A 16,121-nucleotide genomic window follows, 5' to 3' on the forward strand; every position below is an offset into this window, starting at 1 on the left:
TATATCAAGTTAAGCACATTTAGATAGAGCGTTCACTTCCGCCCAGTGATTACCAAAATGAAAGACCGGTAGAAATAAAAAATTACACAAATAAAATATCACCTTAAAATAATTAGTCACTCAAATAAGAAGAGCGATATAAGTCCTTTACAGTGTGATTACTTTTTCTTTCAAACATTTATTTTCTCATTTAATAAACACAAATCTAACCACGTAGTGTAGCGCGCCAAATTTGAGGATATAATAATAATATTGTCAATACCAATACTTGCCTTTCAGGCAACCACCCTTATTATATAATATATATACCGTAGGTCAAAACATTTGAATAACAGGCCTATTATTATTATTCAACTCGTCGGTTTCTATGGCTTCCCAAATAATTTTAAGAATGTGTTTGTAGAAACTGCTGTTGTTTTTCAAGCATTTACACTACTAGTGATTCACTTGAGTACAACGGTAAGTTATTTAATCTTCTACAATCAGTCGTTATCATGAATCTATGATGTTGAGTAGCTCATGTTGATAAGGAAAACGTTTATAGATTATTGCAAATGTTAGGTAGTGATGTGGCGTCAGTCTGTTAAGATCTCGTTTTGTTTTTTGTAGTTAGCTTTGATTTGATGACAGAATTTAAGGGTTGCAGGTTTTAGTGTAACACCTGTCGGACAAACGTTGAAGTGAAAAATGCTATTAAAGGAAATCGAAAAGGAGGTTTGTTTGACATTGTCCCACTATTAGGTTAATCTACGTGATTTCTTGGCAATATGATATTAATGTCAATTAAAAAAAAAACAATTATTCCTAAAGTGCTATTTGAATATAAACAGATGGGTGAATCAGGTGTAATCAAGTAATTATTAACATTTACAAGCAATTTCTACAGGTGCTTTTAAACTAGACTAGATTTATTTGTTGGTTTTGTTTAGGGTTTTTCAAGTCACCTTGTGCGTGTTGGTTTTCTGAGAGAAGGAAGAAAAGACACTCAGGTTCACATTGAACAAACCAGAAGGTTTAATGAAGCAAGAAAATACAATGGAGATACCGAGGGCGTTGTCTCAGCTGGGGGTCTACCTCGCTGACTCGCACGTCAGCTACCAAAACCAGAGAGTAGATCACAAATGTCAAAAGTCACTGGATTATATACAGTAGTAAGGTGCCTCCTCTAAAATGTTCGTGTGCTGTGCCAGCGGAAGTTTTAGCAGAGGTGTGGTGATGCTTGTGTGTTAGTTTCTGATAAAGGAAGTGTCCTTGAAGTATTGCACCTGGAGAAGACTAGCCTATAGAGTCTGTGCTGCAAGCTTGGAGGAAAAAGGAAGAGGTACATTGACCTAAGAAAATAGCTTTAAATGTACAGTTCACGGTTAATAGTATATAATCTCTAAAGTCCGTTTTTCCCCTAGAAGTTAGACAACCTGTTTATTTCATCTCGTTGCAGCTATGTGTTTATTTCCAAATTATTTTACATTTCTTTCATTTTCTCAATTAACTTTCTGTGAAATAAAAAGCGTGTTTATGTGTGTGTTTAATCACTGTTGTGTGGATATGAGCAAACATATAGTTTACTGCGCCTTCCAAAAGAAATCTATCTGCCCCATAAATTATATTCATTGCAGACAGTAAATTCAATGATATAATTAATACTTTGCCAAGACTGTTTGCTCTAAAAATGCGCTAAAACAGGCTGATGGAAACAAACACAATGTGCCACAAAAAAAGATTCGATAGCCTACATTCCACATTGTTAAATACTTAAAGGACTTAGCTTACTTGTAATTGAAATATTATGTATTTCAATCATATTGCATACTTTTATATGTTATCTCTCTCTCTCTCTCTCTCTCTCTCTCTCTCTCTCTCTCTCTCTCTCTTAACATCTTACACTTGCTATATTTTGTTTTATCAGGTCTTCATGTCATTCTGACCTTTTTTCTTTTTATCTCCCCTCATTCACAATGTCTGTGCTTGAAGTTTCATCATGACTGATGCAAATAGAAGAAAGGAGGTGGAACAGCAACATGAGGAGCCCCTGCCCTACCCACATATGGCTTCTGTTGTCTTCCTGTGCTTGAAACAAACGACCAGACCTCGAAGTTGGTGTCTGATGATGACCAACAGCCCATATCCTTTCCTTCCACTGAAGGTCTAAACTACCAGGGAGACTGAATATCAGGAAGAATAATACAGACAGCTTTTATGTTTGACTTTATATCACACTATTTGTATCCATCTGTGTTCATGTGATTGTAGTCTGTAGACTTTACCTGATGTAAATATTGTACAACTTAAGCTAGATCCATTTAGGTGCGTCTTGCATTAAATCTTTCATTCTCTGTTTTCCAAAGGTTGAATGAAGTTATAAATGTGATCTCTGTTTGTTTTGAACTTAACCTGTTCCTGCACATGGATGGAGTATATGTCCATTCTGATGGTGCTGCTCACCTGTGTGACTCTGTGTATGTACAAACCACATGAAGAACACAGCATCTACCTGGAGGTTAGTGTGACCTCTTCCCTATCATTAGGGGGGTTTGTCTGTAAAAGTTATAGATATAGTGAAGTTGTAGAAAAGCAAAGAAACCTTCACACTGAAAACCTATGTGAGCATGGTTGTTGTTGTTGTTGTTGTATATTTACAACTGTTCTCTGTGTATGACCAGGTTTTTGAGGGCGTCATCTTTGCAGCGTTCTTGCTGGAAATGGTCATCAAGATGGTGGCCATGGGGATCCCTGGATATCTATGCAACAACTGGAATAAGTTTGATTGCTTAATCAATTGTGGAGAGTAAGTATTTAACTGTACCTTTCTCCCATGCTCACATATGTCTATATTCTCTTTCATAGGGGATACTGGGGTAGGATGAGACATTTTTCATTTTTAGGATCACTACATCAAGCCAGTCATAGTTTTGTCGCTAACTAATATATCTCCATATATCTCAGGATGTTGTGCATCCCTTCAAACAAACAGAATGAGTGTAAATATAACTGTTGAGATAATACATGTAAAGTGGTCTTGTGGCACAATCACTCCGTGAAATGATGCCTTCCTCCTCAATATTTGGTCACATGATCAATTTAGTTTCTTAGTTTCCGAGCAACAAGACGTGTCTCAACTAACCCTTTGGCAAAACTACCCCAGTCTCCCCTATGTTATAACAGTTAACTAGAAATCATTTGAAATGTCTTAGTCATTCAAGGTTTAAAGACTAATTATTCAAGAGCAAATGTCATCAAGCTCTAAGCTTTAAATTTGGACTTTATATATTGACTGACTTGCTTCGTTATTTGTTTGCCATATTTAAGATTAGGCATACCAAAAAACATATATTTGACCCACCAACCTCCGGTGTGTTCATAATCGTCACAAGAAGGTGTGCAAATTTTAATTTTTGTATACGTAACTCTCCCTTTAGAGCGATGGATTTTGTTCTGGCCCACTACGGCTACCCATGGCAATTTTTTGAAGCTCTCAGGCCGATGCGACTGTGTGCGAGGATACCAAGTATGTCAATATTTGATCATCTGTAATAAAATACCTTAACACTCAATGGTCCTCAAATGATTCCCACAGAGCTCTGATGGTATTCATCCTAAACATTTAATCATCTGTTTTTTTGTTTCTTTCTTTCCACTTTATGTAGGTATACAAGTTTTGCTGGCAGTACTTGCAGACACTTTGCCAATGCTGGGAAATGTTCTCTTCCTCAATATGCTGGTCATTCACATCTTCTCAGTTCTGGGAGTCCAGATGTGGGGTGGGCAGCTGCGCAATCGCTGCTTCCTGGGAGAGGACATGGCTATGTAAGGATTTTTTTTTTCTTCAAGTTTTTACATTTTGAATACTATCAGAGCTGGAATGGGCTAAAAAAAGGCCTCCAGGTATTTATTAACTGTCCAGAAAATGAACAATAAAATAAAATAGAGATGTGAGCTTCTATTACTTATAGAGCAGCTTTATGTGAACTGTTTGAAGCTATTGTCTTTATTTTTTCCTTTAGAGAGTACAATGCATCAATAAGTCCATTCTACCTCTCCAAGTACGGTGAAAAGTACCCCTTCATCTGTTCGCCTGACAACAAAGGTGGGATGCAGCGCTGCAGTGATATCCCACCTTACAAAGTGGATGGAAATACCTGCTCATTGACTGCTGAACAATGGTGGGGAGCTACTGGGGTTGGCATCAGTGCCAACAACTGTGTCAACTGGAACCAGTACTACAACATATGCCGGCCTGGAGCGGAGAACCCACACATGGGAGCCATCAATTTTGACAACATTGGCTTCTCCTGGATAGCCATATTCCAGGTAAGAGGGGCTTAATATATGTAGAATAAAGATAAAAACAGGGAGTTGGGAATATCAGGGTAAGACCTCACTTTTACCTAAACAAGTATCCTTCAACCTTTTTTAGACGGTATAACATTATGATCTTTTGAACTATATGTCTTGCCAAAAAATATGCATGTGTCAATATTTGGATTTCTGATGAGTCTTGATGTTCTTGCCATCATCCTCATGTATGTTCTGTCTGTGTATAATCTGTTATAGAGCAGAGGTTTTCAAAGACTGGGAAAATAAGAATTACCTGTGGGAACCTAAACACAGCTGCCCCTGTCTTAATCTAAAAAGTATATTCTTTTAAGATTTCCAATATCCTTCTCTTCATCTGTCAACATATTTTAAGATCATCTTAGTTTTTAAAAGCCTTTGGAACATCTTTTGTCTTTTTTACATCTTTGGGTCAATGTTGTCACATTCATGCCAACATTTCAGACTACTTGGAGGTTGATTTAATGTTGTTGTATTTTTTCAGGAATCAACTTGTTGCTCATATTGCCTTCGTATTAGGCTCCCCACATTTAATTTGAACTATGATTTTGCATCTTTGCAGCCCAAAGTAATATGTCATATAGATCACCCTCTAAGTGCAGCACTGACTGGTACTTTCTGTTGTTCATGGTCAAATCAAAAACCCTCACTTACACAGTGAAGGGGAGGTGGATGACCACTTTTAAAGCCTTTTGGATAGATGTGGCAGCTCAGTTTCCAGGAATAGCCAAAAGTCCCACTTACTCTGTAGTTTGCTCATTGAAATATTTCTCTCTCTCTCTCTCTCTCTCTCTCTCTCTAGTTTTTAAGATTTGACCAAAAAATCCACACTTAGCAACTTAGCTAACCGTATGTTCACAGTTTCATTTTTGCTGGTAACATATTTTCATCACACGGCTCTCCCAGCACTCCTCTGTTTCTCTCTCTATGTTTCCAGGTCATTACACTGGAAGGATGGTCAGAGATTATGTTTTTTGTCATGGAGGCCCATTCCTTCTGGAATTGTCTTTTCTTCATATTTATCACCATTGTAAGTGCTCACTTGTCAAATGTGTTAGATTGACAGCCTCAGCATTTAAACATGTTGTTACTTACATGCAAAAATGCTTCTGTTCCCCACCAGATGGGCTCCTTTATTATGATGAATGTGTGCGCAGTCGTCATCGCCACCAAGTTCTCTGAGAACTTGGAGAGTAAGACAGGAAAGCAACACGCTGCAGCTGTTACCATAGCAGAGATTTTTCTCAAATTCAAGTGCTTTGTAGAGGAGAGCTTCTCCAAACTCAACAGGTCAGTGACTGTGTATTAAAAGTTCTTTCAAGATGTAATATGCAACATTTTAGACATTCATAGACAAAAAATTCAATTACCGTATATCCGACCTCGATGCAAAGTAATGACTTTCTAAAGTTCCAGTAAAGTCAAACTTTCTCTGGGTTTGTTGTTCTTTGTTCACACTGACAAGACGCCATGCTCTCATCTCAGAGGCTCAAACAGCTTTTATACATGTTTTTTTACATTAACCGCTCCTTGACCAACCTTTTGTTTAATCGACAGACTTTCTGAACCAAAGACAATACTTTGTTTGGTCAAAAAAAGAAATAAAAATCAAACCATCGTGACTTGCATGTCTGAATGAAGATCAGTCCTACAAACGGCACTTGGTCATACGTAAGCTTCTACATAAATATTTATATATATTGATATCTTTTTTTCTTTACCGATAGAAACAACGTAATCTCCCCTGATAGCAGCGACGGAAGGAAGAACACCTTGGTGAGACGATCGTGAAACATCTGTTACACCACCTCTTGTATCACTGTTGTCTCACTGACAAAGGGCTCACTGACTGCCTTCACTTTTAGGATGAGGTCTGTGCACCCTGCTTGACAATTCTGAAGAGGACTGTTGCAAGTACCCTGTTCGACCGACTGGTCATGTTTGCTGTGGTCCTCAGTATTCTCGCCTTGGTTATCGAGCACCATGAGCAGGTGAGGAGTTCATTATTGTAGACTGATACTGTCTGTCATTTCTGGGCTTCTCTAAATGTCAGATTGCTAAGATGAGTCAGTCTTTGCCTTCGATTCAGGACATATTTCATCTGCACTGCACAAATACAATAAACTGCATTTAGATTTGAAAGACTACGAAGGCACTCATGTTATCCTTATTCTCCAACAGCCTCAGGAGCTATCTCATGTGTTAGGCATCAGTAACATCATCTTCACCATCATATTTCTTCTGGAGATGATCATAAAGCTGCTGGCTCTCAAGTTTGAGTACTTCAAGGATCGAAATAACGTCTTTGACTTTTCCCTTGTTGTCATCAGGTAACATGATTCCATGCCGCCTCATTGTTCTCCCTGCACCTGCAATAGCTGTTGATTTCGGATGTTGTCTGTCCAATTTTTGTGCTGATCAAGCTGTGATTGACCACCATGACTGATGCCAGGGCAATCGGGCGGAAATTTTGCCCTTACTCAAAAATCCGTTCTAAATTGGGGTGTAATTGTACACCTATTACCTATTAGTGAGTCATATTTTGACCTGTTATGGCTTTAGTCCAACAGGTAGCTCGGGAGCTATCGGTAGCTCGCGAGCAGGTTTTCAGTAGCTCGTCTATAGGTTGACTAACTGTTAAAAAAGATATAAATAAATTTGACGACAGTAAATGTACCTTCCCCCACTACTCATAAAAACAACTTTAAAGTAGTCATGTTTTTTTTTTATAAAGGGAAGCCTAAGCCTCTACAGTCTGATGTAGAATAAAATGTTTTTGTGGTTTTGTATAATGCACAGCACAACGACTTATCGAGCCAATGTATTTTCTTTTTTTTTTCAGTCTATGGGAGGTCATTGGTAAAGCTGAAGGCAAGCTAACAGTTCTTCGGTCATTGCGTCTGCTGCGGCTTGTCAGGCTTCTTCACTTCCTGCCTTACCTGAAGAGACAGCTGCTAGTGCTGAAGAAGACTATTCAACAGGCAGCCGCGCTCTGCCTTCTTCTGCTGTTTTTCATCTTCATTTTTAGGCATGTGTACGCACTGAAATAATCCCTAACCCCTCCTCCATGTTAGTCTGTCTGAAGACAGTAAATACCAAATGCTGTTCTGCATCAGTAATGAGCAATAATGAACTGTTTCTGGATAAATGATTCTGACAGCTCTTGTTTCTCTGCAGTATACTGGGTATGCTGATGTTTGCTGGTAAATTTGAGTTCATGTCACGGCATGGAGAAATGATCACAGACAGAAAAAACTTTGATAACCTTCACTGGTCCATGGTAACCGTGTTTCAGGTCAGTTTTTCACTTCCTAACTTGAGTCACCTTAATTGTATTCTTTCAGCATGCCAATTGTGCCTCATTTATTTCTCTAATACTTCTTTTGATGCAGGTTTTGACGCTGGAGGACTGGAATGTGGTGCTTTACAATGCCATGGCGACTACATCTGCATGGGCATCACTCTACTTTGTTGTGCTCATTATGATAGGACAGCATGTTCTGCTTAATGTTCTTGTGGGTATAGTGGTTCAGAACTTCCAGGACATGACCAATCCCGACATGTCCCCTGAGAATGGCTCCTCCGTTAACGATGCAGAAAGTGTAAGTTTGTCAAGGTGTTGAATCTGCTCAGCCAAAGCCATTGACCGACATTAAACTCTATGTAATGTTGCTCCAGGGCTCGGGAAGCTCCGACTCTGGGTCCAGTAAACCCACTGTGATTACCCCTGGAGAAGACCCTGTCACAAAGAATGTAAGATCCAAAAAATGCTTAGTTTTAAAGTCAGGATTGGGGCTAAACTGAGAGTCAATCCTGGATTTGACTTTACAAAGCTATAAACAGAACAATGCAGCATACAGTTAAAAAAATAATTTACTTTGCTCTTATTCTCAAAATGATTTTGCTGCTCTACTTTAAATGATCACTGTAGCTTTTTTTATCCATATGTTGTAATAAATGAGGGAACGTTTGTGTAACTATCCATCCATGCAGAGATCTCCAGCTTTGTTCCAGAAAGTTCTTCATTGGTGCAAAGAGCATGAGGACTGGTCATTCTATGTGTTTTCTCCAGAGAACAGGCATGTCAAAACCCACATAAACACAATTTCACTGATGTTTCTTCACAACAGATGTACACATTAACGATATTAGATATGGAAACGTGAGTTTATGTAGATCAATCGTCGATCAATTTCAACTTGCTCATATGAAAGTGGTCTGCAGTAAAGGAAAAGAAAGAAAAGAGAAATGACTTCCTGTATTTTCCCAAATTGTCCTCCAATGTTCAAGGGATTTTGACTTGTTTGTTTTTCAGGTTCCGTAAGATTTGCCAGCGTGTTATCTCTCACAGCTTGTTCGACCACATGATCCTGCTCTTCATACTTCTAAGCTGTGTCACCATTGCTATGGAGAGGCCTGGAATAGACCCTAAAAGCACGGTGAGACTCACATACTGGATACATGTAACCTAAAATGACCTGTGCCCAAGTGGAGAGAAAACCTTTAGACATACAGTCAATCTTTGAAGAGCTTCATGTCACACCCTTGCATGGTAACGCTTTATCTAGCATGTCCTCTTCCACATGGCATCACCATAGTTAGTTATGAGTAGTGAGTCAAACACAGCAGACTGACATGTGCACTGTGTAACACCGGGTGTTTTTTATGTCATGTAACCAAACTCATGTAACATAAGTACGATTAAGTAAAACAAAATGTATGCAGGCTGAAAATGATTTCTTTATCTCTGCCCTTTAGGAGCGATTGATCCTCAGATTGTCCCTCTACATCTTCTCTGGTGTGTTCCTGGTTGAGATGCTTTTAAAGGTTAGCCCCCTTTTTTAATATAGAGTGGTTCATTTGGATACGGATGGATTGTAAATAAAGAGAGAATATGGGGTACACAGGAAGTTAACTGGTTGTTGAGCTATGGAAAGTGTTACATTTTTGTGCTTTTCATTTTGTTTTGTATCCTTGATATGTTTGATTTTAATATGTCTGAAATACATTTCATTCAATCAATTATTCAATATAACACTTTTCCTGGTTGCGGAGGACTGGAGCAGCACATCCCAGCTGTCATTGAGAAGGGGGTACACCCTGGAGGGGTCGCCTCTCAGTCCCAGAGGGGTGGTCCGGGCCACACCAGATGCCAACCCCAAATCCTTAACTATGATTTGCTATTTGCCCTGCCAGAGCAGGCATTTATTTTGAAATTCTCCCTTTAGGCTCTATTGCAGACAGGAAGCTCATAGTTTTCAATGTGCAGATGTTTTGGGGAGCTCTGAGACTTATTTGCAAAGAAATAACATGTGACCTTTAAAAGTCAATGTGATTAGTACAGACAGATCGGGTAAATAAGTGCTCTTTATTTATGTAGCACACAAACTTCAGGCCACCTTTGTACAAGTCAGTGCCCCAGTTGGGCCACCCAAGTCTAAAAAGTCTGGACACACCCCTGGTCACAGGATTTACATATAATAGACACAGACCACTATCTATGAGCATGTCTTTGGACTGTGGAAGGAAGCCGGAGTACACGGAGGGAACTCACATATTCTATATTCTAACATATTAAAATAATTAATTATAATATTACAATATTATATTACATAATATACAATTATTATGAAACTTTAACATTTTAGAAAATATCTCTATTTTTTTAGCTTCTATCTTGAGTGTGTTAAGAAAAACCTTGCCTGACATGAATTTATATTGTGTTGCTGTCACACCAGGTTCTGGCCCTGGGTGTGTTCTTTGGGAAGGACTGCTACTGTGGGTCCATGTGGAACGTCATGGATGGACTGTTGGTGATTTTGTCTTTGGTCAACATATTTGTGTCTCTGGTCAACAATGATAAAAGCAACATGTTCAGCATCCTCAAGGTTTTACGTTTGCTACGCACATTTCGTCCACTGAGGTACGTCGTTGATGTGGTTTTACCAGTTTTACTTCACGTTTCCTTTCTCAGCGTGTGTCTGTAGGCACACGTGCTGGTTCTGATAAACATTGAAGTTGATCTTTATGTTTTCCAGGGTGATCAAGCGAGCTCCCAAACTAAAGCTGGCTGTGGAAGCTCTGATCGCCTCGGTTAAACCCATCGGGAACATCGTTCTCATTTGCTGTGCCTCCTTCTTTTTCTTTGCAATCCTCGGAGTGCAGGTAACACAAACTCAATAGGCTCGATTTTGCGGCTGTGGCCAGTTGTTGCTTAATCTGTTTAGAGTTAAGTACAGTGAACAAATAACACTTCAGACTTTTAACCTCGGTCTTCTTCTCTTTAAAACACTTCAGTTTTTCAAAGGGAAGTTCTACTACTGCCGGGGTGAGGACACAAGAAACATCACCACTAAGAGTGAATGTCTGGAGGCCAACTTTAAATGGACACGAAAGACGTTTAACTTCGACAACATGCCTCAGGTACAGAACAATAGATTCATCATTTCACCGTCCTTTGAAAATATCAAATTATATTTTGGGGTATTTAATCTTAATATATATTGTTGAGAAGAAGAAAAGGCCTATTGTAAAGTTAACATTATTTTAATGTTTCCTTTCAGGCTCTGATGTCCTTGTTTGTCATGTACTCTAAGGACAGCTGGGTGGACATCATGTATGATGGACTGGATGCTGTGGGAGTAGACAAACAAGTATTTTAGCCATCAGCTTGTCTTTTTATTAAATGTTGTTACCTCTTAATATTCATGCTATGGGATTAATAGATTGGTTGAACTTGATGTTTATTTTGATCTATTATGCAAACAAGGAACATTTTATTGATTGTTGAGGTACTGATCATATTTAAACTACAGTCCTGCCTGCTTGGACCTGTTGGTGACATAGAGCCAGAAATTAAAACTATTACGTGCATCTGTAGATGGTAAAAGTAAAAATAAGGTCACTTACAAACACTGCATTATATGTCTTCTCAAAGCTCCACCTTTAAACACAACTCTACACTACCTATATCACATGTCCTTCTACAGCTGCCCTTCCACACAAGTCTGTCACATGAAGCTCTTCTGTTTAAATTAGCTGCCTGCATTGGTTTCCTGTAAAATTGCCATGTGCAATCAAACAACCAAGATCATTTTTCCAGTAGACATTTAAATCAAGGGTGAAGTGAATGAAAAGAAAATCCAGAGAGATAGTGAAAGCAGATCTCTAAATGTACAGAGAAAGATACTGAATGCACTCTGAAGACAGTAGAGTAATAAATATGTTATTTTATTTCTTATACATAAGGATCTATCATCGTATGCCTCTTCTCTTTTTCTCTCAGCCTGTGAAGAACAACAACGAATGGATGCTTCTGTTTTTCATCGCCTTCATGATCATGAGCTTCTTCCTCCTTGACATGTTCATCGGTGTAATGGTCGATACTTTCCACGAATGTCAGCAGAAACAAAGAGATGAAGTGTCAAAAAAGGAAGAAGGAGAAGACCACTGCAGAGGTAACAAAGCTTAGTGGCAGCTCTCTGGTCGTGTGTTACATGGAGAATTAGATACACTGTTAATGTACAAGCCATTTCTTAAGATTGGATTTAAAACTCCTCTCAACAGGGATTGTCTTCAGGGAGATGTGCAGCTTGTTCCACTGGGATGCGGCTATATTCAATAACATGTTTTTTCCATAACAAATTTTGTATCTCCTAATCTGTCGAGCTGCCTCTAATAAGCCTTGGCTCTCAATGCCGTGGTTCCCTCGAGCAAGGCACCAAACCCCCAACAGCTCTGGCACTCTCTCTACATAGGAGTGTGTAGCACTCTGGCATCGCTTCATCAAATCATGTTCATTAGTCATGTTTATGTGTCTCAATAACAAAATTAGTAAACCAGAATTTCCTTCAGGGATCAAGAAAAAAACATCCCACAGTATTACATAAACAGCTGGCTCCTCTAGTGCTACCTTTGCATCCAGATCTCGACTCTTTTGGAGAGGATATATGGATAGCCAAAATCCTAAAAAGTAGCTGACAAACTAGATGGCCATGTTAGTGGTTACTTCCAGTATTTATACTTTGCTGGCAGATGACAGATAAAGAACCCTTGCTGGATATGAACCTGTGCCGCTGTCAGCTGAATGGTACAAGCTCTACGTTTGAACAACTGGAACATCTCGACAGTCTTGTTTATTGAATCTTGTGAAATGTACAATATATATTTTCGCAAAAGCCAACGAACGCCCCATTAGGTCCCATGTTAAAATGTGATGACTTATCTGCTTGTGTGTGATGTTTCAGAACCTGAGAAGATTCCCTATTACAACAACTACTCCAAACTGCGTCGGTCCATCCACACTCTGTGTACCAGCAGGTTCCTGGACCTGTTTGTGACACTCATGATCCTACTGTGTGTCATGGTGATGGCTGTTGAGCACTATAATCAACCTTGGGTAACTTTATATCACACACACACACACACACACACACACACACACACACACACACACACACGCACACACACACAGTTTTCCAATCTAAACACAACAAAAGTGTGAATTGAATATTTGACTGAAGTCATAAACAAACCTGTCTGCGTTTTCAGTACATCAGGGAATTCACAGAGATTTCCTACTATGTGTTCACCGTTATCTTCTTCGTCGAGGTCCTGCTCAAGCTTGTGGCATTTGGTGCTCTGAGGTTCATGAAAGACAAGTAAGAGGCTTCATTAACCAAATGAAGTGCACGTTTGTTTCTAAAGTGTAACCCTTCTTCATGTTTGTGTTTAGATGGAATCTGCTAGATGTCATGATAGTCTTAGTTTCCATCATAAGCATCCTTTTAAATGAGATGAAAATGGCAGCACATTTTCCCAATCTCAATATCTTGAGGATCGGCAGGGTGCTCAGACTGGCACAAGGTATATATACGTTCTTTAAAGCATTCCTATGAGATAGGAATGATTTTTAATTCTGAATATTCACGTTTTCTTAAAGAAGGCCTCAAGGGAGGAACATCAATCAATCAATCAATCAAACAATCAATTAATGATTATTTGTATAGCATCAATTCACAACACGTTATCTTGAGACGCTTACAGTTTTTCTCCATTGTTGACACACAATTTCTGAAAGCGTGCCTCATACGCTCAGAACTCTACACACACATCCAGAATAACACACACAATGGGAAAAACTTCTCAAGTCTGCTGCAAAATGGAACTTTACATTCAAAATAATGACATTTCTTCTCAAAATGGTATTTTGTTTGCAAATGCCACGCACCAACCATCATATGAATAGACATTTATGAGAACCAATTGAACGCTGATGAGCTTAATGTAAAACACTATGATGAATGGGAAACATTTCTTCTCCATTCATCATAATGGCTTTGGCCTTTTTGTTCAGTGTTACACTTACTACAGACATACACATACAAGTGTGTTATTACACATTTGAGAATATTGTTTTCATGCTCTGAACACTCAAATACACGATCAAACACATATTATTTTTCCCACAAAAACATGTCTCTGTGCTTTGTCTCTTTAGTGCTAAAGGCAAAAAAGATAAGAGTTCTTCTAAAAACCATCATCAAGACTCTGTCACAGGTACACACACACACACACACACACACACACACACACACACACACACACACACACACACACAGAGATTTTGTAGGTGTGTTATTCTTCTTATTTTAAACTTGTATTGAGCTTAGGGTTTTTATTTGTCACTGTTATAAGCATGCTCTCGTTTCCATATTCTGACCCTGTAGTATATCTTTCATTGGCTAGTTTTTACACATTAAGAACAGTTCACGTGTTTAAAAGAGTAATAATTACAAATGCAGGCTGTCTATAACTTCTGCCCGTGTAAGAATAAATAAAAATGCTCCAGGTCTATAAGGTCCATGGACTCTGGCTGAGCATTCACAGGATCTACTTTGTAGTGTTTTTCTTATTCAAGAAATCTAACCTGCATTTGGATTCCAGGTTGGAAACATCTGTCTCCTCTTCACCTTTTTTTTTTTCATCTACGCTGCGTTAGGAGTGGAGCTGTTCGGAAAGCTGGGTACGTCACACATTTACACACCAGCTGACTGCAAGCTAAATGTCAATGGACCGCTTGAAACACATTTCAAAATACACAGAATCATCACTGTTGTGCTGAACTTAAAGCTGATATAGTCTGAACATTTCATTGTGTGGTATGAAACAGCACACTGAGTGTCTGTTCTTCTGTGTTTTTGTTCTGTGTCAGAATGCACCGATGATTACTGGTGTCAGGGATTTAATCAATACACCAACTTTAAGAACTTTGGCAAAGCCCTCCTGACCCTCTACCAGGTGTGCACAGGAGACAATTGGAGCGGGTTCCTCAAGGTAGGCACAGATAAATCCTGTAACCAAATATGTAAAGACCAGGCAGGCTGAGTCTCCTGTCCCTGTGTCTGACCCCTGACTCTTGCTCTCTTTTTTAGGACACATTAAGGGAATGTCCTCCGCATGCCGCTGCCTGTCCAAGCTACCTGCCGTGGGTCTCCCCATTATATTTTGTGAGCTTCGTCATCATTTCCCAGTTCGTGCTGGTTAACCTGGTGGTGGCGTCCATTATGATTGCACTTGAAGAAAGCAACCAGGTACAACACACCAAGGGAAACACAAACTTAAAGCCAACTTCTTTGATAAGAACTTAGAACACTCTCAAACTCCTAATATATCATGGCAGAGGAATTCTTTGTCCCTGTCTTAAAAATAGGATATTGAGCTGAAACATGCAGGTCAGCCTGTAGTAGAGCCCTTGGCCCCTTTTTATTTTAAATGTGACATTTTAGATTAGAAGAACATCAAAGTGTAACAGAATAATATTTTGGCATTTCGGAGAAAACCTACTAATGTCTTTCTCCCCCTGGAGGAGTCATCAAACCAGCCCCCCGAGCTGGATACGAAGTTTACGGGGGAGAATGCTACACAGGGTCCAGCCGCACCATCGCAGAGGAGTCTGGTGTCAGAGAAGCTTTATGAATGTAAAGTCCAGATACTTTAAAGAGAACAGTGTTCAAACCTAAAAATATTTTTTCTTTTGATTTTCTATTAATTTGTTGAATATCTGTCCAAGTATGACTTGTGTTTTTTCCCTCCATGTATATTTTAAAAATGTTTTGTTCTTTTTACTTATTACTTTTTATTTATTATTCAACTTTTTATGTGCTGCCCTCACTGCTGTACTCATCTCTAAATAAAATGTGCTTCTGCTTCCACTCTTTGTTATCTTTAAAGGTTATCCACATAGGTTTACATGTTGTGTGTCCTCTTTGGACTTCTGCATCGCCCTCTGTGCAGGTATAACTTAGCCCATTCTTCACCCTGCTGAAAACTGTTTTAATACAACAGGATCACATCACACCAATCCAGGGCTTCCTGCATTGTCCTCACTTGCACATTTGGCTGAAAATAACTCAAAAAAAGAAAAATAAAGCCTGGACAACTTAAATATAATATGCTACACTTTTTTTTCATTGAAATGCGTTCAAAGGCAACAACACAAGTTCAAACTTCAGGAAGGAACTTCAACTTTGTTCTGCAAAGTTGTCTAAATGTGTTATTATCCTATTATAAGTATATGCACATACATACACATTGACTGTGCAACAGTTATCTTGCTGAAAAAGTTGTTAGAGCTTAGTGCAGGTTCAGAAGACATCTAATGGGAAGTGCACATTGAAACACAGGATTCATTGCTGTTTGGTTTCAAGGTGTTTATTTGGTGACCGGGTGGATGGGGATGTGGAGGATTTTTTCTATCACAAACAATAAAGAAATGAAAACATTAAACT

The 16,121-nt window shown here is 38.9% G+C and overlaps 1 protein-coding gene across 4 annotated transcripts; it reads left to right on the forward strand.

Moving 5' to 3' along the window:
• The first annotated feature begins 380 nt into the window (after positions 1-380).
• Positions 381-15,545, forward strand: LOC306827902 (voltage-dependent T-type calcium channel subunit alpha-1I-like). Of its 4 annotated transcripts, none has more exons than XM_079350010.1 (32): positions 381-459; positions 1,972-2,120; positions 2,403-2,497; positions 2,661-2,785; positions 3,417-3,505; positions 3,645-3,804; positions 4,002-4,308; positions 5,270-5,362; positions 5,456-5,622; positions 6,060-6,108; positions 6,198-6,323; positions 6,514-6,662; positions 7,175-7,360; positions 7,510-7,627; positions 7,725-7,934; positions 8,011-8,085; positions 8,326-8,411; positions 8,648-8,771; positions 9,091-9,159; positions 10,071-10,255; positions 10,371-10,497; positions 10,630-10,755; positions 10,896-10,985; positions 11,618-11,789; positions 12,579-12,730; positions 12,883-12,992; positions 13,067-13,197; positions 13,832-13,890; positions 14,278-14,356; positions 14,546-14,667; positions 14,766-14,924; positions 15,200-15,545. In XM_079350010.1, exons 2-32 carry the CDS (start codon positions 1,979-1,981, stop codon positions 15,329-15,331), a joined length of 4,014 nt encoding a protein of 1,337 aa, XP_079206136.1. In that variant the 5' UTR covers positions 381-459; positions 1,972-1,978; the 3' UTR covers positions 15,332-15,545. The 4 variants fall into 4 exon arrangements, with proteins under 4 accessions (XP_079206136.1, XP_079206137.1, XP_079206138.1 ...); XM_079350011.1 differs by having other exon boundaries at positions 15,203-15,545; XM_079350012.1 differs by having other exon boundaries at positions 15,215-15,545.
• The last annotated feature ends 576 nt before the right edge of the window (positions 15,546-16,121 follow it).

The sequence above is a fragment of the Symphodus melops genome (assembly GCF_947650265.1).
Source record: "Symphodus melops genome assembly, chromosome: 8".
Classification (NCBI taxonomy): domain Eukaryota; kingdom Metazoa; phylum Chordata; class Actinopteri; order Labriformes; family Labridae; genus Symphodus; species Symphodus melops.